At 43.3% G+C, this 27,994-nt stretch overlaps 2 protein-coding genes across 2 annotated transcripts in view; one reads left to right on the forward strand and one right to left on the reverse strand.

Annotated features, from left to right (window-relative positions):
• Nucleotides 1-15,301, forward strand: part of LOC133411241 (protein unc-13 homolog A-like) — a 39,334-nt gene extending 24,033 nt beyond the window's left edge. Inside the window, exons 32-42 of the mRNA XM_061693324.1 lie at nt 905-982; nt 1,078-1,166; nt 3,414-3,557; nt 3,649-3,772; nt 5,282-5,338; nt 5,427-5,507; nt 5,583-5,730; nt 6,452-6,508; nt 6,616-6,702; nt 6,783-6,939; nt 7,426-15,301. Coding sequence (XP_061549308.1) covers nt 905-982; nt 1,078-1,166; nt 3,414-3,557; nt 3,649-3,772; nt 5,282-5,338; nt 5,427-5,507; nt 5,583-5,730; nt 6,452-6,508; nt 6,616-6,702; nt 6,783-6,939; nt 7,426-7,714 — 1,311 coding nt within the window. The 3' untranslated portion in view covers nt 7,715-15,301. The remainder of the gene's footprint in view (nt 1-904; nt 983-1,077; nt 1,167-3,413; nt 3,558-3,648; nt 3,773-5,281; nt 5,339-5,426; nt 5,508-5,582; nt 5,731-6,451; nt 6,509-6,615; nt 6,703-6,782; nt 6,940-7,425) is intronic.
• A 2,284-nt stretch (nt 15,302-17,585) lies between these two features.
• LOC133411222 (RNA-binding protein MEX3B) lies at nt 17,586-27,989 on the reverse strand. The gene is made up of 4 exons (XM_061693284.1): nt 27,670-27,989; nt 26,695-27,208; nt 23,589-23,851; nt 17,586-22,346 (listed from the first exon to the last, which is right to left on the reverse strand). Exons 2-4 carry the CDS (start codon nt 27,152-27,154, stop codon nt 21,144-21,146), a joined length of 1,926 nt encoding a protein of 641 aa, XP_061549268.1. The 5' UTR covers nt 27,155-27,208; nt 27,670-27,989; the 3' UTR covers nt 17,586-21,143.
• Between the last annotated feature and the right edge of the window lie 5 nt (nt 27,990-27,994).

Here is a 27,994-nt window from a genome sequence, read left to right on the forward strand (position 1 = left end):
CAAACCCTTAACACTCACTGGACACAACATTAGGTACACCTGAACAGTCCAGTCAAACCAGTGGAACCTAAAAGAATCACTGCCTCAGTACAGTTCAGTTGTATTTAACTTTTTAGTCCAAAACATTTGCATTTAATCTTCAATAACTGTTTACCTTTATTGAACTTTTATGTGCAAGGCATTAAATTGAATTTTAATTAAATTATAAATTAGGAAGCTACAGTTGTTTTTATTATACTATATTTAAGTGCAGTTCAAACTGAGCATAATGTTACATAATAATTTTTAGGAATAAAACATCTGTCTCGTTTTGGATGAACACTTAGGCCTACTACGCTAATAATGTTAATATTGGTCATGACAGTGGTAGTTGGAGATTGAAGTACAGTATTTTTTTTAAGTGGTTCTTTGTGTAAAAGGTTTGAGAACCACAGCTCTAGGGAGATCCAATAAAATGTTTTATCATAAATTCTGCCTTTAATGATAAGGCTGCTCAGATGATTTATTGACATGTATTATTTAACATTATTTATTGATAGTTGATTATGGATTATGGCGGTTACAGTTTGAAGCCATGTAGAATTTTGCATTGCTTTTCAGCAGAACCCCGCCCCCCGAGAGTAATTGACATGGCCAGTTTTGCGGTATTTCAAAGTGAATTAAGGTTGTGTAATTAGCTGAATGTTGTATAAACTGAGGCAAAGCGGGCGGCACTCCCAGAGCGACCAGAGCCTCAGAGGAAGATTTAATTAGTGAAAACTCCACTTTTCCTGCCTCGCCAACTGTTTTCGCGACGACTACAGTAGACTGATTACAGCCAAATGCTGGCAGCAGGCAGATGAAAATAAGTTTGAAACTCAAAACGTGTGTGGAATGATTTTTTTCCCCTGTTTTTCATCCGCAGCCATGTATCATCATCAACAATATCCAGCAGCTCCGAGTTCAGCTGGAGAAGATGTTTGAGGCAATGGGAGGCAAAGATGTGAGAAGCAGCCTGATTCACATAATCATCTGATTCTTTAATGATGATAATATAGGAATAGTGTCTATTTATTAATTGTGTTCATATTTTTCCAGCTCAATGTGGAGGCGAGTGACTTCCTGAAAGAACTGCAAAACAAACTTAACAGCGTTATGGACGACCTCAGCCGCATCTTCGCTGTCAGGTTGGTGTGCCTCATTGATTCTCAGTCGTGGCAAGTAACAAAGTACTCCACTTCCGTTGATTTTCAGGTGTCTGTACTTGATTGGAGTATTTATTTAACTTTTTGCTTTTATTCCTTACATTTGAAAACAGATCTTTTACTTTCTACTCCTTATATTGTCAAAAATGAGCTTGTTACATTTTCAACCTTCACAGATGACATGTAAAAATGAAAGATTAAGACTTAATATAATTTCTCATGTATAATATTTTTTTTGCAATTAGAAATCAAGTGATGGGTAAGTACGGCATCCAGGAAAGGAACTTGGAGGTGGTAGACTTTGCAAAAAGGATAGATATGGCTGTAGTGAACACTTTTTTCCAGAAGAGGCAGGAACGTAGGGTGACCTACAAGAGTGGAGGTAGAAGCACGCAGGTGGATTACATCTTGTGCAGACGATGTAATCTGAAGGAGGTTACCGACTGTAAGGTAGTGGTAGGGGAGAGTGTGGCTAGACAGCATAGGATGGTGGTATGTAAGATGACTGTGGTGGTGGTGAGGTATTTTAGGAAGACGAAGACAGAGCAGAGATCCATGTGGTGGAAGATGAGACAGGGCGAGTGTTGTGCAGCTTTTCGGGAAGAGGTGAGACAGGCTCTCGGTGGACAGGAGGAGCTTCCAGAAGACTGGACCACTACAGCCAAGGTGATCAGAGAGGCACGCAGGAGAGTACTTGGTGTATCTTCTGGCAGGAAAGGAGAGAAGGAGACTTGGTTGTGGAACCATACAGTACAGGAAATCATACAAGGTTAGCTAAGAAGAAGTGGGACACTGAGAGGACCGAGGAGAGGCGAAAGGAATACATTGAGATGCGACATAGGGCAAAGGTAGAGGTGGCAAAGGCCAAGCAAGAGGCATATGATGACATGTATGCCAGGTTTGATACTAAAGAAGGAGAAAAGGATCTATATAGGTTGGCCAGATAGAGGGATAGTGATGGGAAGGATGTGCAGCAGGTTAGGGTGATTAAGGATAGAGATGGAAATATGTTGACTGGTGCCAGTAGTGTGCTAGATACATGGAAAGAATACTTCGAGGAGTTGATGAATGAGGAAAATGAGAGAGAAGGGAGTGTAGAAGAGGAAAGTGTGGTGGACCAGGAAGTGGCAATGATTAGTAAGGGGGAGGTTAGAAAGGCATTAAAGAGGATGAAAAATGGAAAGGCAGTTGGTCCTGATGACTTTCCTGTGGAGGTATGCAAGCATCTAGGAGAGGATGCCTGAGGAATGGAGGAAAAGTGTGTTGGTGCCCATTTTTCAAGAACAAGGGTGATGTGCAGAGCTGTGGGAACTATAGAGAAATAAAGTTGATGAGCCACACAATGAAGTTATGGGCAAGAGTAGTGGAGGCTAGACAGAAGTGAGTATTTGCGAGCAACAGTATGGTTTCATTCCTAGAAAGAGTACCACAGATGCATTATTTGCCTTGAGGATGTTGATGGAAAAGTACAGACAAGGTCAGAAGGAGCTACATTGTGTCTTTGTAGATCTAGAGAAAGAGAGGAACTGTGAGAGAGGAACTGTGGTACTGCATGCGAAAGTCTGGAGTGGCAGAGAAGTATGTTAGAATAATACAGGACATGTCGAGGGCAGCAGAACAGCAGTGAGGTGTGCTGTAGGTGTGACAGACGAATTTAAGGTGGAGGTGGGACTGCATCAGGGGGACTGCACCCCTGAGCCCCTTCCTGTTTGCAGTGGTGATGGATAGGCTGACAGACGAGGTTAGACTGGAATCCCCGTGGACCATGATGTTTGCAGATGACATTCTGATCTGCAGTGAAAGCGGGGGGGACAGTTAGAAAGATGGAGACATGCACTGGAAAGCAGAGGAATGAAGATTAGCCAAAGTAAAACAGAATATATGTGCATGAATGAGAGGGGTGGTGGCGGAAGAGTGAGACTACAGGGAGAAGAGATAGCAAGGGTGGAGGACTTTAAATACTTGGGGTCAACCGTCCAGAGCAATGGTGAGTGTGGTCATGAAGTGAAGAAACGGGTCCAAGCAGGTTGGAACGGGTGTAGGAAGGTGTCAGGTGTGTTATGTGACAGAAGAGTCTCTGCTAGGATGAAGGGGAAAGTTTATAAAACAGTGGTGAGGCCAGCCATGATGTACGGATTAGAGACAGTGGCACTGAAGAGACTACAGGAAGCAGAGCTGGAGGTGGCGGAAATGATCGATTGATATCAATGTGTTCTTTGCTCGCTGCAGTTTCCAGCCCCAAATTGAGGACAACGTCAGACAGATGGGGGATATCCTGGCCCAGGTCAAGGGTCAGACTGTGCCAGCCAATGGCAGCGTAGTTCAGGAAGCTGACAATGTTCTGCAACCCATCATGGACTTTCTGGACAGCAAGTGAGTCGCACTGGGTGTCAAACTTAAAACTTTTGTCAGAGAATCTTTTCATGGCATTGAAATCCTAACAGGAAGTTCTTTTACGCTTTAGCCTGTCGCTGTTTGCTAAAATCTGCGAGAAGACCGTTTTGAAGAGAGTGCTGAAGGAGCTGTGGAAACTGGTGATGAACACCATGGAGAAAACCATTGTGCTTCCAACACTTACTGACCAGACGGTGTGTGTGATCCATCACCTCTGTCCTTCTCAACAGCGCAACTTCCGAAGTCAAACACAATCCACTCTGTGACGAATTGGAACCAAGCGGTTATCATTTCAAAACATTTTCTTCCATTAGCCACGAATAAAAAGGGAACATAAGGTTTGCAGAGTGTTGATGTCATCTCGTGCCGTTTTTATAGATATTGTTGGAATTTAGTGTTGTATGACATAAAGCAGATGTAAAGTCTACACACCTCTGTTCAAATGGCTGGTTTTGTGATATAAAAAAGGAGACAGATAAATCATCTTGAAACTTTTTCCACCATTGTGAATAATGCCCTGTACAACTCAATTGAAGAGGGGAAGTACAAATAAACAATGGGAATAATGTGGTTGCAGAGGTCTGCACACCCTCTTATAACTGTGATGTGGCTGTGTTCAAAATTACCCAATTAAATTCAAACTCATTTTAAATGAGAGTCAGCACACACCTGCCGCAATTTAGAGTGCCTCTGATTAAGTTGAGATGTTCTAGTAGGCTTTTATGACATTGTTTAGCTTTCTAGCAGAAGCCTTAACTTGACAGGTATTTGGAACTGTTCATAATTCCCTCCACCTTGTCTAAAACCCCAGTTCCAGATGAAAGAGAAACAGCCCCAAAATATAATGCTGCCACCACCGTGCTTCACTGTAGGCATTGTGTTTTTTGGGAATGAGCAGTGTTGTGTTTGCGACAAACATACCTTTGGATTTATGGCCCAAAAGTTCAACCGAGGTTTCATCGGACCCTAACACATTTTCCCACATGCGTTTGGGAGATTTTTTTTATGTCACAAGATTTGCTGACTTCTTACATGATGTCACACGTTTATGGTTTTGTCTGAATTTGAGACATATTCCAGACAATTTTGGTTAAACTCCAAGTTGTTCAACTTTTGCTGCTTTTACTTTAGAGGTTCCACTGTACTTCCTTCTCATGTATATCTCCAAAAACTAATTTCATACTGTCTCGCCATCATTCCAAACCTCCTCTATTCTTCCAATAGGTTATTGTAAGTAAACTTTACACATTTCTGTCACTAAGCATGCTAACATTTATAGACTGTTGTCACATACACTCTGTCTGAATATAACGTCTATGAGGATCAGCACAGTGCACAGTGTGAAAATCTGGCCAATGGTGCAGCAGCATGCCACGACAACACACAGCTCCCAGCACTCTGTTTCCAAAGTTATATCCCTTCTGCTTCACGTAGATAAGTGAATAGGAAAAAAATGCTTGTGACGAAGTGGTCAAGGGTTAGATTCCCACATTATTCCTCTCTTTACTCACATCGAGTTACCCTTAAGCAAGGCAGTTGAACCCCCCTCCTACTGTTCCCTTGGCACTGGAAGGCTATCATTGCTCTATGTGTGTACAGTGTGTGCTGTCTGAGGAAAAAAAAAACTTCCTTCATTCATCTTTAATATGTTCTGTGTTTTTAAGTGTAAATTCACCTCTCGTTTGTCTGCCTTTTCTTCCCAGGGCACTCAGATGATCTTTAATGCTGCTAAGGAATTAGGCCAACTGTCAAAGCTCAAGGTAATAAAGTTACAGTACATCCAGAGCACACGATGAGTCCAACAAAGCAGCCAACAGTTGAAGCGCTGTAACACTTGTCTTCCTGCAGGAGCACATGGGCCGAGAAGAGGCCAAAGCTCTAACTCCCAAACAGTGTGCAGTCATAGAGCTGGCATTAGACACCATTAAGGTACAGTACTTTGTACAACTAACAGATAGTTCCAAAACATAAAGGCTGAAAATATGTTCTCTTTCTATTTCACAGCAATACTTCCATGCCGGTGGCGTGGGCCTGAAGAAAACCTTCTTGGAGAAGAGTCCAGACCTTGCATCTCTGCGTTACGCCTTGTCACTGTATACACAGGCCACGGATAAACTCATAAGGAAGTTTGTCCTTTCCCAGCATGCTCAGGGTACAACACACAGAGTCAGATACTGTACACTGCACTCACACATCTATGACATAACTATACGTTCAAAGGGCACCGCTGCTTCAGTTAATGCAATTAATTAGGGTTATGGGATTAAAAAGAATAACTCCCATGCTGTGTATGAGGTAATGTTAGTGAGCTATTAGCACTGCTGCTTTCACTTTAAGACACTTGGTGCTGATTTTCACAGATGGGTTAATAACAGCAGAAAATGAAAGTAAAGTACATTTTTCTTTCAGTCAAGGATACTTTTGCATTTCCTGTGTATAGGAAACACTTAGGGCAAGACTGTTTGTGTTTGGCATGTCTGCCTCACAGCCGAGAAGTTACAGGTTTGAATCTCAGCTCAGGCCCTCCCTTGTGGACTTTGTATGTTCTCGCCGTGCTTGTATGGGCTTTCTCCGGGTACATCCCACATTTGAAAAAAAATGCATGCATTTGGTTAACCGAAGACTACATTGTCCAAAGGTGTGATGTGGGAATGGTTGTTTGTCTATTTGTGCCCTGCTATTGGCTGGCGATGAGTCGTGCGTGCGTGTGTCACCCAATGATAGCTGAGATAGACTCCAGCTCACCCGTGACCCTCATGAGGAAAAGCAACTGAATAGGAAACACCACTTTACACACAAATTTGCCTTGCTGCTTTAATATTTTCTTGTCCCCCTAACAAACATTTGTCTGGCCTTCAACTGTGTCCTCTCAGTCCATGGAGGCAAAGGGATCCGCTGCACGGCAAATGAAGACACGGCGCCAGAGCAACGTATGCCCCACTGCCCTATTCCCTGAAATTGAATGTCGTTGTGAATTGTCCACACTTTGCCTAAAATGGAAAGACTCTTGAAAGGACATCTGATTGTGTCTTTGCAGCATCGGGGGTGGATGCAGTTGGCGAAGTGGTCATGCACGTGGACATTCTACCTCAGCCTAACGGCGAGCACAAGATCAGCATCAAAGGTAAACAGCAGCTTGTCGTGTTTTTAGATGAAAATCGTTCCTCTATTGTGGCCCTGCTGTAATTGATGTTCTTCCTCCAGTGGTCGCTGCTAACGACCTGAAATGGAGGGCGCAGGGTTTCCGTCCTTTCGTGGAGGTCTACATCATTGGCCCTCACCTCAGTGACAAGAAAAGGAAGTTTGCAACCAAATCCAAGAACAACAGCTGGTCCCCTAAATTCAATGAGAGCTTCCAGTAGTGAGTTTCTGCTTGATGGCAAAAAATGTGGGATGGCCTTGTTCTTTTCTTAGGAGAGCTTTGCGAATAGCGAATCCAATCTCTCTAACGTATCCTCCGTTATTCGCTGAAAAACTCACAGCGATGCTGTTCTTGTGCTTAGTCCGAAGCCCAGTTTTGGACTGCTATTTTTTATTTTTTTTTTGTTTTATTTATTTATTTTTTTGTAATGCTTTGGCGCCATCCTGTGGCATCTTGGTACTAAGGAACTATGTTGAAGAGGAGAAAGCTTCCTTTAGTCAAGTCATAGCCCTGTTTTATAGAAAAGTAGTGCTTTGCTACCATCTTCTGGCATCTATAGGCAATTATAAATTTTTGGGCGGGGTGTCGATTTTGCAATTCAATACTTTGTCCTTTAGTATTTGTTTTTACAACAGAGAGAAACATTGGCTGGCCAATTAATCGGTCTGGCCTAATTATAATGGATGTTTTTCTTCTCGTTTCCAGCTCACTGGGCACCGAGGTGGGTCCAGAGAGTTACGAGCTGCAAGTGTGCGTGAAGGACTACTGTTTCGCCCGCGAGGACCGCACGGTGGGCATGGCCGTGCTGCAGGTGAAGGACATCGCCAACAAGGGCAGCGTCACCTGCTGGCTGCCGCTGGGCCGCCGCGTCCACATGGATGAGACGGGCCTGACGGTGCTGCGCATCCTGTCGCAGCGCAACAATGACGACGTGGCCAAAGAATTCGTCAAGCTCAAGTCGGATCAGCGCTCGGCCGAGGAGGGCCGCAGCTGAAGGGACGCGGGCGGGGGTCCACCACGTGCGGTACACAAGCACACACATCTGCAAACACTCCACTGTAAATTCCTTCGCCTACATTTTGGCAACATCCAAGGCAGAATATCTTTATACAAGTTTATTTCGTTTGGACACATTTTGACTCTTAGTTTCAGGTTAACTACACATTACACTAGCATCTCACCTTTTCTACAGCCAACACTTAGATGTGAAATAATGACGAGACACGTGAATAGTTGGAGGATGACCACTTTTGCACTTCTGCCTCCCTGTATATTCAGGAGAGCGTCGCTACGCTACGCTAAGTTTCTCTGTGTGTACGTGCATTCTTCCTCCACGTCTGCTCGTTTCGTGTCAAGTGGAGCTCAGGCACAGATCTAAGATCAGCTTCGTATCATAACAGGGGTGTCCAAACATTATCCATCAACAGAGAAACATAAAGATGACCGAACTTTGGGAAGCCTTTTGAGCATTTATTCGACATCCTTGATATCCAGCTTACGTTCCATGTACTAGTGTACTAGTCTTTTTCCTCACAAGTAAGACAATTCAGCACGCTAGTACAATGACTAGGGCGCACTAATAAAATGACTGTCTCTTACTAGTAATGTTTTTTTTGCACTTCTACCTTCCACTAGTGTACTTCAACTACATGTTACTAGTGAGCCAAAACTACTAGTGGCCTTTTTGGTGCTACTAGTAGGGTCCACGAGGAATTGCATACTAGTAGGCCAAAAATGGCACTACAAGTGGGAAAAAATTTGTTAGTAGTAAGACACAGTTGTTCTACTAGACCAAAATAAATGCTTAAAACAGCTTTCCATACCGACCACATATTATTAGTATTAACATTATGATCACTTACTGTATGTCACATCACACACTAATACAGTGTTTCCCAAAGCTTTATCGAGCCAAGGCACATAATTTATATTAGATGAGAATGCTCACCACCAAATAAAAATGTCAAAACGTGGACACACAGGTTACTTATGTATCTTCTGCCATCTCGGAATCAGAATCATCTCTATTTGCCCAGTATGTCAAAAACGCACAAGGAATTTGTCTCTGCTGGAGAAGCTTGGAGGAGAGGAGTTCGGGGATGATGGTGTTGAACGCAGAGCTGAAGTCCACGAACGGGATCCTCACGTAGGCCCCCGCGCCGTCGAGGTGTTCTAGGATGAAGTGCAGTCCCATGTTGACTGCGGCATCCGCAGACCTGTTTGCTCGGTGGCATGGGCGAGACTGGCGAGACACAACAAGGGAAGATGCTGGGTGAGGCTGCGATGATGCGCAGCCAATCAGCTCACGGGTTAAATCCATTCGTGCTCTCATTGATCGATGTCGTGCCGGGAACCAATCACGCGCCTTGTATGAGTGCCAGTACAGTACAGGCATGTACAAAGCCTCTGAGTCAACTCATCTCTTTGTTTGGCATGCAGGGAATATTTTGGAAAAACCCGCGAAGCACTGAAGCCGCAAAACGTGCAGCGAAGTGGCGAGGGAACACTGTATTGCTTGAATGCGCAGCGCCCCCTCAAAGGGACCAGCTGCTCATCCACGCAGACATCTCTCCCCGGGTTAAACATTTTGGGTATCAGCTCGTTCCATGTGGTCCATACATCCAGGATTGGGGATAGCTTGTGGCGTCGATGGCCTGGAGAGTTTGTCATCAAACTGCAGGGCGCGGTTGATTTGACAAAATCATTTATGGGACATTGTTGTCCTGAAAAGTGGCCGTCCAGTGTCCTTCCCCCACAGGCTCAGTGGTGCTTCGTTCTTGGATTGGAACGGGCCTGCCAGGATCAGCAGCCCCAGGTAACCTCGCACCTCCTCCTCATCCATATTTGTCCAGCCAGTTACTGACCTCCGCCCTTGCAGGTTTGTCATGAGCAATATTCGCTGCATGACGTCCTTGTTGAAAAAAAAAAAAAAAAAAGATTGAATGCCGTCTCGGGGCTGCTGATCCTGGCAATCGCGTAGTGCGTTGGGCCAGGTGTCGGGAGGGAGGGGGGACAAAGTGCAAGGACAGCTCATTCGTGGGAGAACACAGGATTTTCCCATTTTTTTAGAGCGTCATGTGCTGACCCCCATCTCCTCCTGCTCCTTTCCGTTGTCCTCCTCCTTCTCCTCCTCCTCCTCATCATCATCCTACTTCTCTGAGTTTCAATGTTCCAAGGAGAATTCTTCATCCAATAGGTCCTCTGAGTTCTCTGAAGAAATTTCGGATAGGAAAGCTTCCTCTTCCTCGTCCTGCAGTAGAGCACGAGCCTCTTTTGCTGTGTATCTTCTCTCCATGGCTTTAAGTTTGAAAATGAGCTCACCAAAGTGATGAGAAACACCCTGAAAGGCTCTCAACAAATGAGAAGGCAGAAATTAAAAAAAGAAGCAATCCCGACCAATAGATTCAAAGCAGTAACAAGCGTGTGTGGAATCCTTTGATCTTCGCTCCAGCAACACACGCACACACAATCCTGCACACACACACACACACACACACACACTTGCACGCGCAGGAAAATGCACGCTGCAGGATTTCAAATAACACTTTGGCAGGCAATGTTCAATTTCACACACAAAATATAATCATATCTGCATACTAAGTATTTTGATGAAATAAATCTTTGTTTTTAGTTGTAACCCAAAAGGACATAACGAAGAAACGTGCATAAAAAATGAATGCTTTGTCATCATAGCGTCATTTAAAACGCGCACACACACAGACACACACAACTCATCTAACGATCCCAATTCGCCCAAATAATAAATAACAAACAAACAACAACAACAAATCATATCGTTTGGAAATTGTAGGCATTAATGTGCATTGCTCTGCAGAAAAAAATAATGGCTTGGTTTTTGATCATAGGGTGTAATTACACCTAAAACCAATTTTTTCTGAATTTGAAACGCTGCTGTTTAGAGAAATGTGGCAGTCACGGGAAAAGTATTATAAGACAGCACGTTTACAGGATAGTGGGGGGGGAAATGGGTTGTTTAACTTTTATTCCTAATGACAAGGAAAGTGAGCCATGGTGCCATTATAAAGGTTAACTTGTTCAAAACGTCATGGCCAAATATCAGCCCTGTGGCTTTTTTTAAAAATGGTTTTAATTCTTTGTATTGGATGAAAGACATCAAAGTCTTCAAAGGGATAGAAATTGCCCATAGCAACCTGTGAGTGATTGAGAGAGAGAGAGAGAGAGAGAGAGAGAGAGAGAGAGAGAGGAAAATCAGGCAAGTGAGAGTTTTATTTCAGACACATAGGTTCATATCACATGTAATACAAACAAACAGCTTTAACCAGAGAACACTAACGTTAAAATTAGTCACACCATCACTCACGTCGGATAGATTTTACCCGATATAATATCCCAGATAAAATAAAAAAAAAATTGTCATCAATTTCAAAACTCATGTAAACATGGGCGCCAGTGGCTCCAGTCTAGATGCAAACCTGAGAGAGCAGTGTTTAAGGTTGGCTATAACAGTGATAGGCATTTTTCGACACGCAAAGAAAAAAATAATACCAGTGCAAGTATTCACGAGTGAATGCTTACTGATACCTGAGTACTAGTGTATAGCACTAGTACTTTTGATGCATAAAATGTCAATGTACACAGTAACAAATAATTGTCAACAAAGACCTTTCTTACTCTTTGACGCACATGATGACTCACCAATGTGTCAAACTGCCGCAGTGTAGTGCCAACTACTGGCGAGGAGGACTTTTTATTTGCCTTTAGTATCGGTGGCCGGTATAGGCAGCCTTCACGAGTACGCGAGACCTTGAAATAAGGCCACTATCGGCACGATACCAATACCTGGTGTCGGTACTCGGCCATCGCTATTCGTTACTATAACGAAGCTAAGGCACTGAACAATGCAAGTGGTTTCTACTTGTGGAAGGGGCAGCCATTATAAGCCCAAAAAAGGTATTTTCACTCATGGAGGCAGCACTTCATGAATTTCATACGTTTGACAACTAATGTGCGGATCCGTGCATGTGGCGCATGCAGCCGATACATCCCCAAATACAACCTGTGACCTGCGAACGCTAATCTGTGCGTCCAACAAAAGCTCTTCTTACCTTTTGGCTTTGACCTGATAGTGTTTCAGACACTGTAGTCTCTTGAAAGTAGTAAATCTTCACCCAGCCTAACTTCCAAATCATGGGCAGAGAAACTGTGTGGGGGCGTTATTCTGGAAATGAGCAGAATTGTGATGTCATACAATTCGGAAGAACATCTCGCTCACAGACATATTTTCAGTAATAGGCAGATATAGGATTTACTTGGTTGTTTAATTTGGGGATAATGAATAATGTTTCATTTTATTTGAATATGGCCCGCAAGCCACACTTTGGACACCCCTGGTATATTTTGACCACTGACCTGAGATCAGTGTCCACTAAGTCCGTCCTCACCTGTCCCGTGTCGTCGTTAACTAACGTCCTGCATGTTGGCCCCTCCTACCGAAACTGTGATTCTCCCGCTGTAACCATGGCAACCACTCGCCTCCAACATTCGCCCGGCGTGAGGATGTTTCATGTAACACAAGTTTCCTTTGGGATTTGACTCCATGTCCATGTTGCAGTCCATCATGTGATGTAAAACACAACGCGGAGCACATCAACTGTACAGTCGTACCTTGACTTACGAGTTACCCTATTTCGCAGTTTTTCGAGATCCAAGCAGTCGCTTGGCTGATTTCTTTTGTTTGAAATGATAGAAAAACATTAGCGAGGAGCATTTGTAGTGGACTTGGCAAAGCAGTACGAACATTGTACTACCATATTGTTAACCTAATTGCACTGTTGCTTAAGTCATATATGTTCTCAGAAAAAAAAAAAAAAACTCATTCAAGGAACAAAAAGTTGCCTCGATTCAACCTTTGCAGATTCCCGTGACCTGGCTAATACGAATCTACACAGACATGAGAGAAAAATGCAACATTGGGATTTTTTTATTGATATTGTAACAGTAAATTCAAAATGATTCAGGCAATTATGCTATTTGTGATTAAATTCAGGTTGAAGAAGATTAAGATCAGTGAATGAAGGTGAAACCAAAGTGAAAACAAATGTAGCAATTGAGGGGGAAAAAAACAGTTGATTTATTTAAATTATATTTGATCATGTTGTTACTGTATGTTTTTATACGGTACAATACTGTACAGTGCTATTTTTCTTATTTGTGCAAAGTTTTTTGGGGGGCTGGAACAGATTAATGGCATTTCCATTCATTTCAATGGGGATAGTAGATAGTTTGAGACAAGAATGTTTTGCGTTACAAGCGTGATCACGGGCCGAATTAAACGCGTACGTCAAGGTAACACGGTACTTCGAAAAGGGCTTACAAGACCTCCCTCCCTCCCCACCCCTTACTCTGCCATAAAAACATGCCCACTGTGCAGTGCAGTCAAGTTTGTATGTGCACAAAAGAGGTTCTGAGATTGTGAGCAATATGAATGCACCGTCAATCAGTCCGCACGAGAACCAAGCGTAATATCAAATCTCATCTCCATCATTTTTACTTTTCACTGCCATCTGTTTTTGTGTAAACATGTTTAAGAAGAAATGTGTTTGTGTCCTTAAACGACTATTTCCCTTGAGGGGGACCCAATTTGCACAAACCGGAGCTCTTATTTGATTTTTGTTTGAAAGAATTGAAGCCATTGGAGTCGCCGCCATGCGTTTATGATTAAATCATTTATGTTCACTGGAAAAAAAAAAAAAAAAAAGGTTGGCTGACGTCCGCCACCGTTGTCCACATCGTCCTTTGTGTGGTCCAATGACGTCATTGACTGTGACCAAACACTGCTGGCTCATCACACGTTGTCTCTACTCAATACAATAATGATTCATGTTATTCATCTGCAAGAGTTCTTTGTCGTTTTCTGTATACAGGGTTTCCCTAAATTTATTTTTTAAGCTAAAGAACGAAATTAGAACAACTATAAATTGCAACTACAAATATTTTTAAATAAAATTAACTCCTAAATTATGAAAACAAAGTCTGTAAGTTAAATACATTTAAACTTGAATAATAATGTCGCTGAACAGAGGTACCTGAAACAACAGGACAGGATTATTTAAAAAAAATTATATATATATATATATATATATATATATATATATATATATATAAATTGTTTGAATAGGGACGTCTCAAAACAATGTAAAGATGTACAAAAGCTTTGGTTTTTAAAAAATGGAAAATAAACAACCTTAACCCAAACATTTAAAGTCCCTCTAAAGTGAAAAAAAATAATAATAAAAATGTTTTTTTGAATTATTTAAAAAAAAAAAATAGTATTTCAAATGAGTCTTCAAAATCCTGAAAAATCAAGCTATGGTCTTTGCTCTCAAACTCTACGGGCGTGTCCGCAGATTGCGCTGAAACCACACCCAACTGTCAATCAGATACCACTACAACAACCTGGAAAATGGATGATACTTCGTCTAGCATCTTTCTCATGACTACAAATCCCTACACGTTTGAGCCGCAAAAATAGATGCGCTTAATGCCCCCCATTGGCTGGAATATATCCCACCGGGTTGTCAAGGGGCTTTTCCGTGCACCGACAACAAGGCGCTCTAAAGCGGCCACGAAAGTGGACTAAACAAAGGGAAGATGCATTTCCAGGGTGTAGGCAAACTGTAGCTAGTAATTATAATTGTGCCTGATAACTGCTGATGCGATCAATCAAAGAAGCTCAAGTTCTTACAGGTGTATAGTGGCGGAGGGGCGACTCATGCCCGAGCCGAAGTGCGTCACGCGGCCCTATTTTAGCCACGCCCAAAAAAAAACGAAAAACAGAAATGGTGAAAAACAGTTTAACACCGTATCGCAAAAATCTATATTTACTGTACATAAACCAGCAATAAGGACCACAATAAACAGATAAAAAGCCATTTTCCTGCTTGATAAGCAATAAAATAAAGAATCCCAAGTTTGGGAAACCCTGATCTCTAACCCATAATCGGTGTCCGTTTCCAATTTTGCATACACAAACACATGCACACACATGTGCGGTGGTGACATCGTCTTTCTGTGTCGTCATCTATGCCAGGGCTTTTAAAACAATTCAAAGAATGACTTCGAGTTGCAATCTGTACAGAAAAATAAACCGAGGGCTTCAGCACCCGCGTCATGCCATAAACTGTAAACCACCAAAAATCTCTGCTCAAGCACAAAGGGCCATGTCAGATGACACACATGCATGCGTGCACGCAGACATGACATGACCGCCCCTGTGAATAGAAAACACAAATGCATGACGGGAATTTAATGTGCCAGCACTCGTCTCCTTTTTGGATCATTTTCCTTTTCGCCATTTGTTTATCAAAAACTGTATTATTTGCCGTGTTACAACCAATCACCCACGTGTTTGTTTTTCAAACAGGCTTGTGAATATGTCATCTGTAACCAATATGAATGTAGTGTGAACACAGAATTCGCATGAGAGGATTATTTTCTACTGACGATGTTTCTAATTGGTTTCCTATCATAATCGATTGTTCCGGAACTGGAATGGAGCCTGACTGATCTGCTTCCTATTAAAAGGACATTTGTGTCACGATCGGACTCTTTTGGTGTGGTTTTTTTCCCCTCTTCGTGGATCGTAAAGCAATCTTGCAGAGCCGTGAATGTAAAGGGAAACTTATTCAGTACATGTGCACAGGCAGACAACAGATGAGACGTATGCTGAAAAAACATGTTGAGCAAACCAGTCTGCAAGAAGAAGAAAACGCGTCGATTTTTCCAAACAAGCAATATAAGTTGAGGAAAACTCTCACGTCGGACCCAATTTATGACAACTCAAATTATAATTATAATAAAATTTACATCTCCCTATTTACGTCTTCCACAGAGGTTGAAAAAAGTAGTGTATTTTGACAAAGGAGTAGAAAGTACAGTTGTCTATTTTTAAATGTAGGGAGTAAAGGTAAAAAGTTGTCAGAAAACTAAGTAAAGATACATGAGGAAAAACAAGTCCAGCAACGAAATACTGGTACTTAGTTACATAGTGCCATGTAAAGATAAGTAGCTGAAAAATCTATTTATAGCAATTGTAAGTAACATCTGTTGACCCCTATATTGGAATTCTGCACTACAACAACAGTATAATAATATCTTTAGGGACCTTTATCTATATCTTTATTTATCTTAATCTATCTTTTTATGGTGGAATGGTGGACGACTGGTTAGCAGATCTGCCTCACAGTTCTGAGGACCCGAGTTCAAATCCGGCCTTGCTTGTGTGAAGTTTGCATGTTCTCCCCGTGCCTGTGTGGGTTTTTTTTCCGGGCACTCCGGTTTCCTCCCACATCCCAAAAACATGCATGGTAGGTTAATTGAAGACTCTAAATTGCCCGTAGGTGTGAATGTGAGTGCGAATGGTTGTTTGTTTGTATGTGCCCTGCGATTGGCTGGCAACCAGTTCAGGGTGTACCCCGCCTCCTGCCTGATGACAGCTGGGATAGGCTCCAGCGCGCCCGCGACCCTAGTGAGGAGAAGCGGCTCAGAAAATGGATGGATGGATGGATGAAAATTAGAGTGGGCTAACTCTGTTGTTGTTATTTTGAAGTTCAGCGATAAATACTGATTTAAATCAATGTTTAGTTTATTTTTTTATATACACAGTGGGAGGAAAAAGTATGTGAACCTTTCGAATTTCTTAAATTTCTGCCTAAATTTGTCATAAAATGTGGTCTGATCTTCATAGAAATCACAATAGACAGTCTCCTTAATTTTTTCACACAGTCCTGTGAATGTTTACATGGTATGCTCTATAAAAATATATAATTGCTAGTGTGGTAATAGTTAAAGACTTTTTTTCCTTCTTGTGATTTAGATGATCAGGCTACATTTATGCCTAAATTATGCATAAATAAAAAAAACTCCAAACAGTTCCCTTTCTTTTTCTCCCCACTGTAGAGGCAGCCCATTATTGCACTCGGCACTTTTCCTGATTAATCAGTGCAACAACTGGGCCAACTCCCATTTCCATTATTACCACGCCCATTAAACCAGGCCTCACCGCTCATAGAAACATCCCAGAACATGTGAAGTTTGGGATAAACAAAAATGTGAGGAAACAATTTCTGGAAGAAAAAAAACCAAGTCGCCTGAAGAAGTCATCATTGCCATGTAAATCGCCAAAATATAAATCCCTCAGATTTTTTCCCAGACACTTACACACTTTAAACCACTGCAAAATGACAAAACTTGAGTTAGTTCTCAATGTCTTTTTTTTGTGAGAACCAAATTCATTCCAGCTCACACGTTTGCCCTCTTTTTGCATTTGTGCCTCTACCAGATACATTGGTGAATATGTTGGCGCTATCTGCTGGACTATTACGCCAATTGCATCCAGAAGGAGTGTGTGTGTGTATATATATATGTATATGTATATATATATATATATATATATATATATATAAATATATATATATATGTATGTATATATATATATATATATATATATATATATAGTGTGTGTGTAAACACGTTAGAGTAAATGTGATCCCCAGGGCTTATTCATAAAATGAATGACAAAGTACTAAATGATTCAGTATCAAATCTTTTCAATTCTAGTCATTCAGTTCAAGGCAACTGTCCTTTGCATCACTAACACTGTGGAAACGACCAAGGTGATCACTAGCCAGTACTAACCTCACTCAAGGCACGAACAAAATGATAGCACAACGTGTAACTACTATTACTTTGCAAAAACAAACAACTCATCACATCACCTCAAACATTGAAATAAAGGCCGACATGGTTTAAATGTATTCCTGATGAAGGTACATGTCCAACATCAGAAATTGCACACACAGCGCAAAAAAAAGACAAGACACAAGTTGTCATTTTACAGTAAAAAAATGAAACCAAAAACCAAAGACTTTATTAAAGAAGCATAAAAAATAAAACTCTTGATACATTTCTCGTAACCGTCAAACCAGCTCAAATCATATCATGATACAATTTTTCCCGGCTCTCCGTTAAAAGGTCCATAAACTTTCAAATAAAATATATTTCAATTTTAAAATTTTCTTCAATAATTTTCTCATTTTGTTATAAATTGCCTATATGTAGTACACAGAAAATAATGAAAATAAAAAAAATGGAAATAAAAAATCTTAATAAACGGTCACATTATTGTCTGGGATATTTAGGTAAGCAAATCAATTGTAAAAATAAAATGTGTAAAAAGTTTTTTTAAATCTTAAAAATGATCTAATGACATGCAGATGGTTAACTTACAAGTAACGATACAAGTTCTCGTTTTCAAAGAAGCCATTTTGCTCACGAAAACGAGACGCCGATGATTGTTCCAATATTTACACACACACAGGTACTTCTGCTGACGTGGTTTTACATTTTGGTTCAGCGTACAAAAGAGAATTAAAGCAACAAAAAAAAAAAAATAGGCGAGCGGGGGGCAGGCGGGAGCTTGCACGAGTCCCCCCCTGGCTCCGCCCCCTGCCCCCTTCGTTGCAGAGGCTTCTCTTTGCATCCCCCCCCCCCTTTAATCAGAAAAAAAAGGGTCAGAGGTCAGGCTAGCATGCCTCAGGAAACCCTGTTTTCAAACCTTTAAGTGAGAAAATGGGGGAAGGGGAACACATTGGGCCTAAAAAAATAAAAATCAGCAGTCAATCTGAAAAAAGTTGTACCTTTTTTTTTTAAAACAATTAAAGTACTGTACATTAAGCCTAACATTCTCTCATTGGCCACCTGGACTCAACAACAACAACATGTTTAAATTTCCTGTTTTTAAAGAAGGGCTTTAAGGGCTCCGAACGCACTTCCTTCTTGCACACACATGTAACAGCCCCACTTAATTAAATCCCATGTGACAATTCAGTCCAAGATCAAGCGAAACATTCTGCTGTTTGCTGGGATTAGAACATAAATTGTGCGTGGAAGCCCTGGATGATCGCCACTAGCTGCCGTAAAGGATGGTCGATTCTTCCTACTGTGTGAGCTTAAAAACAAAAAAACAAAAACAAAAAAAAAAAAAAACAGGAAGCCCTTAAAGAATCGGTTGTCATTAGAATCGAGTTCGTCATGGCTTCTTCGCGTCTTGAGCACATTTTGTATACAAATGTTGTGAACACTAAAAAGGAGGCAGTTACTGCAAACTCACGGAGAAATAAAACGAGAGAAAAATAAAGGACGATGCACAGGCGTCCATTTTGTGCACCACGTATGGATGCAGAGTGCCGCACAGCTTTGCTGCCAGATTGGGGTGGAAGACCGGAATGAAAACAGTAAGAGCTGTTTGCGTTTTGTTTGTTCGTGTTCCTATGGACAGGCAGGCAGGCAGGCAGGGAAGGGGGCAGGGGGCAGGGGTTGGAGGGTAACAGTGCATGGGAAATACTTCAAATGACCCCTTGTGTGTGGTTTTTTTGTATGGAAGGAAATCTGCTTAAACAAGACCTCCTTGTTGGAGCAAATGTTTATGGGTGACGTCACAAAAGTCACTCTCACAGAAACATGGGCACTCTCAAAGTATACACATTCACAGCCACTCTCACACATAGCAACACATGAAAACACTCGCACTACACACACACGCGCTCTCACACAAACACAAGCACTCTCTGACACTCCTCTCGCAGGGACACACATACCAAGACTCAAGACAGCAATGCACTCTCACATTACACACTCGCATACTTCTCTCACTAACACCCTCTCTTTCAGTCAGGAACACACACAGACATACAATGACAAAGAATGCTCTCACTCATACTCTTCTCTCATAGAAACACGTACACTCCGACACAAACACTCAAGTGCGCGCACACACACTCAATGTCATACAACATACTCTCTCACAGAAACAACAACAACAAAAAACTGCTTTACCAGCAACACACACGCAATCACACTCACAGTAAAAAAGACGAACGAGCGCTCACTCTCTCACAGGCACACAGAAAAGGCTGAAGGAGCCGATGGAAGCGAAACAGACAGGATGTGAGCGGACTGGGAGGGTGTGTGCGTGTGCGCGCATGTGTGTGTGCGTGGGTGTGAGTGGGGGAGGGCGTGGATGGATCAGCTCCTGCCTTGGAGACTGCCGTGGGGGGAGGTGAACTGGAGCAGACAAAACACACACACACACACACACGTAGGATTTTTCAAAGAGATAGAAACACAATGCAAAAGTGGGGTATCATGGTTTGTGCGGACAGAGATAGACTAGTCCACGCGCACGCACGCACACACACACACACACCTGAGGAGGATTGTCAAATGTTTGACTGGGCTCCACAAGTAGAGACAATGTGCTCACTTCTACAGACATTTGGCATCGCTTGATGGCTACTTTCGGTCTTTGAGGCCACAACAGAGGAGGAGGAGAGGTGGAGGCGGAGCAGGAGCAGGTGGAGGTGGAGGTGGGTGGGTGACAACACGCCGGGCGCAACCAAACAATAGGATTAATGTCACAGGTGTCAAACTCAAGGCCCCGGGGCCAGATCGGGCCCGCCACGTCAGAAAAATCCTTTGAGTCGACTTTGTATTTCTTGTCAAACTGAAATTAGTCTTCACTTACAAAGAGAAATTGCATTTTTGTTTTTATTAATAAAATCCCTTTTGAAAAGGGTAATGACTTCTGATTTCAAAATGTATCCATCAATTTGTTGCATATGAGACAATTACACAGCTCTGAAAAAAAGAGACCGCTGCAAAATTCAATTTCTCTAATTTTGCTACTTACATACGTTTGCGCAAAATGAACATTATTCTATAAACTACTGACAAAATTCCAAATACAAATATTTTCAGTTACACATTAGCAGAACATGGAAAAAAGTTCTAAATACCCAAAAATGGTAACGCTTTTTTTTGTAGGTCTATTATTTTTTGCCCCAGAGCTGTACATTTATATGGTTTCACTCATAATGGTCCTCTGATGGACATCATAACTATAATGGGGCCCATGACCAAAAAAAAAGAATTCATGAAATAATAATAACAACAAAAAATAGAGTTTGACACCCATGGATTAATGTCACAAAGAAGGGCGCGAGGACAAAGAAAGCGAGAAAGTGGGGGTCATGAAGAGACGCAAGTAGAAAAGTGCAGGCCTCGTCAGACAGCTTCATGGAAAAATATCTGCTGAGTACAAAAGGAATCAAAAGCAAAGACTGAAGAGATGCAAGGGGTTCAAAATGAAGGCCTGAAGAGAGATAAGACACTAGTTTCCCCACCAAGAGACTGTCTCCAAATAAATCTATAGCGTCATTATTATTATTGTTATTATTCATCAGCATCATTGTCTTTAGAAATGCTGCATTACTATTATTATTATTATTATTATTATTATTATTATTATGGTCCACTGAGTGTTCAAGGGTATTAGTGTGAATCCTTCCTCCCCCCGTTTCCCGCGCTGCACGCTCCCGCCGCCATTAAGAGAAGATGCGTATGCACTGCGTGGTCAGCGTGTGGCACACGGGGCACTCAGGCTCGGCGGACTGGCAGATCTGCCCGGCGCACTCCATGCAAAAGAGGTTGTGGCCGCAGGGCACCAGGGCGGCGGTCACCTCGCTCTCGAAGCACACGAAGCAGTCCCTGTTGGCGCCGGGTCCCGCGCCGACCAGGCCCGCCACGCCGGGGCCCGGCCCGCCTTTCAGCCGGCTGAGCATCCCGGAGCTGAGGCCCACGCCACCCTCCGAATCGGTGGGCGAGCCGCCGGGCAGCGACGACGCCGAGCAGGAGGAGTAACCGGTGGACGAGCCGCCCGAGCTAGAGCTGGAGCCCCCCGAGAAGGAGCCGGAGCCGCCGCCCCCCGCGTTGCCAGACTGCAGCCAAGAGAGTGTGCTCATGGGGTCGCTCTGGGCGCGGCGGGCCAGCGGGTGCTCAAGGGGCCCGGCCCCCGCGTCCTGAGGCAGCGTCGGGGACAGCCGCGGCGTAATGGCGCCGCCACTCAGGCCGCTGCTGTTGCGACGAAGAGGCGGCTGCGGGTGCGAGGACCCGCCCGACTTGTTAGTGCCGTTGGCGAAAGGGGCCCAGATGTTGGAAGCGCTGAATTCAAAGCCCAGTTCGTCTGAGGAGGGGAGCGGAGTGGAGTCGCCCCCAAAAGTGAATCCGCCGCCGGCGCTGCTGGAACCCGTGCTGAAGGGGCTGGTGGGGCTGGCCCCCTCGTTGCCCTTGCGGCCCCCGCCGTAGGCTTCGGAGCTCATCCCGCCGTTGTGCGCATGGTAGGACACTGAGGAGGACATCTTGCGGGTTACAGACATTGGGATGGCGGCGGGCGGCGGAGAGGGCGGAGGCGGCGGGGGTGCGGAATGGTGGTTGGTGGCCCGGGACCACAGGGATGCCCCCAGGCCGGCGCCGAGGGCTCCCAGGCCCTCCAGGCTGACATCCGTGCCGTTGGTGTGGAAGTCGTTGTCCCCCTGGAGGTCGACGAAGGTTCCGGTTCTCAGTGTGATGTGAGTCTCGATTTCCTCCCTGGCGCGGTCCACGTTTTCGGGCATGCCGGTCACCTCAAACACGGGGTCCTTCTCTCGACTGGGCGTCACGATGTAGGTGTGGGTCTGCTGCTGGATGCGCTTGATGGTGGCTCCTTTCGGGCCCACAACCAGACCCACCACTCTGTAGGGCACCCGCACCTGGACCACAACAAACACAACAAAGTGAGTGCGGGAGTAAACTTCATAAAGCACTTTTCACACAGGGGACTCAGAAAGTGCTTCCTTAAAAAAAAAATTTTTTTAAAAGCTTTTGGACACGCTTTGACTTGTTGTGACCGCTTTGTTATAGGATACAGTGGTGCTTTGAGATACAAGTTTAATTTGTTCCATGACTCAAAACCCTAGCTCAAATCATTCTTTCCCCATTTAAATAAATGAAAATGCCATTCAACTTCAAGATTCACAAAAATCTCCCAAAATGTATTGGTAATGCGTTGTTTTTAAATAGCACTCTATAATGTTGTACTGTTTAAAGGCATAGAGTAATGACAATTATAAAGTAAAGAAATTAAACAGTTTTTGCCTCACTTTTTTTGCTTTAGTTCAATGGACATTGCTCTGCTCCTTCTGGTGTACGCACCTTGGCCACTCGGGGGCAGTATAATAGACATATGGATATACTGTACATGAAGCTGGTCTCAGATCCTCTGTAAGCCGCGGTAATATTAGTCATTCTTTGAAGGGGGATAAAGAATATACGTAAGTATTGTTATATTATCTGTCTACATGTGTTGCTCCACCGTTCGTGTTCAAATATCCTTTGCTTGAAGGGTTATAACACCTCGACACTGACTCTATTCCCATTATGTGTTAGCAATAAGATTGCGGATTATACGTTTTAAACACACAAAGTGTAATTCTCTAGTTTATGTTTCGTTTTACAGTAAGATAATAATTCTCAACTTCAACTGCTGGTGGCAGCTTGAAGTGTCTTTTTTGAGGAATTGTTCACTATTTGGCAAACTGCTGCTTGTGAAGTGAGTGGAGTTCACTGCCACCATACAGAGCTAATATATCAATTTTTTTTATATCAGTTGTGGAAAAAGGGTTGAAACACTGCAAAGTTGGACAAAATTTTAAAGACGGTCAAATTAAGTTCTCCCCTGAAGGTCATACTGCATTTCAGGGTCATCCCCTCAAAACACAAACCAAACAAATACAAATCAATAAAAATTCTAACGTTTTCGTCTGACTGGAATGCCTGCCCTAAACAAAATGTATTAACAGCTTTTTAAAAATGTCAACTAAAGAGGCAGCTCTTAGCTTAAATTACATACAAAAATACATTCCACATTTTGGAAGCAACGCCCTACCAAGTTTTATCACTTTTAGTTTCTAATTTTATGTCAAGGACATTAAATAAAAGGCAGTTAGCAATACCTGAATGGTTGTTTGTCCAGGGAGGTGCGGTGGTCCAGGAAGTGAGCCTCCCCCTCCTCCGCTTCCCCCCCCTCCTCCGGACCCTCCAGCTTTGCAACGGGACGCCCGTATCATGGAGAAGTGCTCGGCTGCAGAGACGATCTCCCGCTTGGCCATCTCCACGTCCTCCCTGCGCCCCGTCACAATGAACACCGGCTCCTCGCCACGGACGGGGGTCTTTATGTAAGTGTTGGTTTTAGCACGCAAGGCTTTGATCTTACAACCTGGATGACACAAAAGAAACACATGCACATAAGGTTTGTGCAAAAAAAAAAAAAAAAGCAGTGTTATTTGTTTGTACACTGGCGACACGTCTGCAGACGCAAGGATGGCCACTAGGGGTAGTGCAAGATGAAATTATTATGACTATACAGTGGACTTAATGAGTTGAATTCATTCCATGACCAAGCTTGTAACTCAATTGAATCATATCAAATAAATTTTCCCCATTGAAATGAAATGCTTTTAATCCGTACAGCCCCTCAAAAACCACAAGTATTATTATTTGGTTTTTAATAAAGAAAAATAGCATCATATTGCTTAAAAACAATCAAATATAAGAGAATAAAACAAAAATAAACTGGATTTAGTGCAATTACTGAAAATAACGCATGTAGTATTTGTGTTGGATGCGTGGCGCAGTAAGTGACAACAGGAGCTGGAGTCGGGTTTGCCCGTTATAGTTCAGTGTGCATATCTGCTCCTTGCAAGTGTTCTCATTTTGTATTTGTGAATTCGACTGTTCGTCACGGTCAAGAAAGAGCTGAAAGTGCATCGGCGACTGTGGCTCTCCTTGCCCACATACGAGAGCATCACAGTACCTTAATTGTTAAATTTTTTCCCCCCACTTCACTCCAGCGAAGGTGTATCAGAATTTTGCTTGTGACTAAGTTTGTTCGCAACACAAAGCTTTAAAAAATAATAATAATTTTAAAAAAAAGAGAGAGGGACAATAAACAGCTAAGTGATGGTTTGTACTAATGTCATATTACTCACAGAACCACTGACGAGTTGACCATTTTCATTTTTAGATCTGGACTGCTCTGGCCAATGTAGGTCATGGAGCATGTGACTCAAAAAAAATGGCCCAATGCATTAAAATAATGGAGAAGTCACTCAGCAAGCTACATTAGAGTGTGTAAACAGATCCAATACAAGAGCAAGACAAAATAAGCATTGAGGAAGAATATTATTCTCAGTTTTGACTGACACTGTTTTACAATACGTTTGTATTGTATATATACTTTTTCATATTTTATGATTGTGGTTCAAACTGTACCAAATTACACCCAGTTGTAAAATATTGTATTTTTAGATGGCACCTAATTTTCTAGTGCATGGGTGGGAAAACTTAGGCTCATGGGCCATATTGGATTTTTCAAAAGGGTACTATGTAAAATAGTTTAATAAAAGAACATTTCATTCTCACTGTTAAATCATATTTATAAATTCAGTATTTTAATAAGTAACTAACCAATTATTTATTACAATAAATAGATCTAAAAAAATATTGCACCAAGATATTTTTATTTCATTGTTTACAATAAACCAAGTAACAATAAATATATTTAAATTAACCAGTGTTAGGGGAACAAAAACTGCTCAATTAACTGCAACAACTATTACATGACTCTTGATCATTCAAATGCTCATGGGCCCGACAAAAAAAAGAAGAAGAAAAAACATAGCCAAGCTTAAGATCCATGTACTAGTAGACCTCACTAGTAAAACAATTCAGGACACTAGTAGAATGACTGTGTCTCACGAGTAAAGTTTTTTTTTTCCCCCGCAGCTAGTGCCACTTTTGGCCTACTAGTAGGCAATTAAAACTTAATGTCACCTACTGTGCTGCACTAGTAACATTACTCGTAAGACAGTCTTTTTTACTAGAGCGTTGTATTTTTTCACTACAGACGACAAAGGATGTACATGGACCTCAAGTATATCAAATAAATGCTCCAACTGGTGTTACTAGTGCAGCACAGTAGTTTACTAGTAAGGTTTAATCGTGTACCAGTAGGAAAAAAGTGGTACTAGTAGTGGGGGAAAAAAACATTACAACTAAGACAGTCATTCTACTAGTGTGCTCTATCATCTAACTAATGAGAACAAATGGTGTACTAGTACATAGACCTGAAGCTGGACATCAGATAAATGCTGCAAGAGCTTTCCATATTCAAACACTGCAGTTAGATACATAACGTTATTTTCTATTTGGATTTAACATTTAAAAGGGACATGCCACATGCTGAAAATATAGTGGCTGTTGTGGCCTCTGGTGCACTGTGGCTTTAAATGATGACGCATCATCCGGGCAACCAATAGGAGGCGCGGAGTGTGATGTCATTGTGGGAAGCCGAAAGCATGGCTTTTTCAAACAAAGAGAACAATGCTGGAAACACCGCCGCGGCCGCGACATGCTTCACGGCGGCGAAAAAAAGCGCCAGCCGCTATCGAGTATGCGCGACGGGGCCAAAGGAGGCGAGAAATTGCGCGAGGAAGCGGGGAAACGCGGCAAGCCGAGCGGCGTCGGTGTAACGGACGGACGGCGCGAGCCGGAGCTTTTGGGTGCAGGGCGTAACACCGCCCAGTGCCGTGATTGCGAGACTGTCTGGCCCGTTTCTGCCCCCCCCCCGCCCCAAAAAAGCGCACATTCACACAATAACACGCCGTGTAGGCATACGCTGAAGTAGCGGGTGACACTCTCTTCTCATCCGAGCTCCCGTTCTCGGCTTCTGATGCATTCAAAGCGCATTTAGCGCAATTCCCTTTGTTTGGTGCAGGCTGCAAGACATGTCCAGACTGCTTTGTCTGACCCCGTCTCACCCCTCCCCCTCCTGCAGCCTGTCAAACTATTGTCCAAAAAACAGCGTGAAAAGCACACACTCGATGTACCAAATATGACATTTTAAAAGCTGGAACGGCCGCATGCTAACGTTTGTGTGTTTACACGCAGAGCAAAGCAGACCGAGAATAGCCTGGAAGCAAAAGTTGTCCGCTACCCAGCACCCAAACAAAGAACCACCGGGTTCCCCCTCACGACAAAACAACGCCGCAAGAGGCTCACCTTGTCTCCCCACGATCTCGGCCACATGCTCGGAGCTGGGCACGGGAACACACTCGGTCATGTTGACGCTTCGTTTTCGGTTGCACAGGACGGAGGAGCTTTGTTCCCCGTGGAGCATCGGGTGCGAGCCGCCGCCGCCGGCCATGTGGTAGCCGACCGAGCCGTAGTACTCCGGGGAGGGGGAGCAGGAGTTCGGCGAGTCCCGGGACACTTGGAGGTCCGCGTAGCCCTCCGAGCCGGGAGCCTGGGTCCCGTCCAGTGTGTCGACCAGCCCGCCTCCACAGTCCACCTTCTCCAGGGCCATGAGTGACAGCTGGTCCAGGGCGAAGCGGAGCACCTCCTGGTGGTCCTCGTCCCGGGACTCCTGGTCCGTTTCTCGGGGCAGAGCGACCCCATTGTGCTGGCTGCTGATCACCACGTCGTGGTCCATTATGTCCGGGTGGAATAAAGGGCTAGGCATAGTTTCTCCGTGGATATCACATCAGATCACGGATGCCTGCTTGTCGGGAGTGAGCTAAGAAATAAGAACAAATAACATAAATTCAATCAAAGATTGGGAAAATGAGATGTTTTGAGGTGGGTGTCAGCTTTTGGGGCGCCTTGCTTTGTCTTGTTGTGACTGACAACTCCAAGCATCCAGCTTTGTCGGGATAAAGGAAGCGTGCTCCCTTGAAACAACAGCAAAATGCGTCTTCCCCCCTACCCACGCAAACACAACAAGACGATACGTGTCGCGAGTTACTTTAATATTACAACAAAAACACAAAAAAGGCGACGAAAAGTGTCAGAAGTGCTGTTGTTAGCTCCGGCTAGCCACAGTTAGCAGTGTAGCTCGTCCACACTCAGTCACGTTGCCGACCCCTTTGTTTGGGAGCTAAGCTAGCTCCTCTGTGGAACTCCTTTTAAAAACACACACACTCACTCACGCATACTCACACTTTGATTCCTAAATGCACTCACAGCGTCCGAACTTACTTTATCCTCACTTTGTCGACTCGCTCTCGCCACGCTTCGCTGTCACCTCGTTCCTTCAAGAACAAATGAGAAAGTAAGCCGGGAAGAAGAAAAAGAAGAGGAGGAAGAAGGAGGGAGGAGCAGCCTTTTTAGAGCTAACACGTTAGCCGCCTAGCACGCTAAAACTGGGGGTAGGGGGGGGGGGGCGTTAAAAGATGCGAGTTGACCCCCTAAAAATTTTAATACAAAACGTTAGAGGATGCCCGTTGCTGTCTCTGTGTGAGTATTCCTGAGAGTGTTTTCATGGTCGGGGAAATGCCAGCCCACGAAACCGTGTTGGCTCTTT

This window comes from Phycodurus eques, chromosome 13 (genome assembly GCF_024500275.1).
Source record: "Phycodurus eques isolate BA_2022a chromosome 13, UOR_Pequ_1.1, whole genome shotgun sequence".
NCBI lineage: Eukaryota > Metazoa > Chordata > Actinopteri > Syngnathiformes > Syngnathidae > Phycodurus > Phycodurus eques.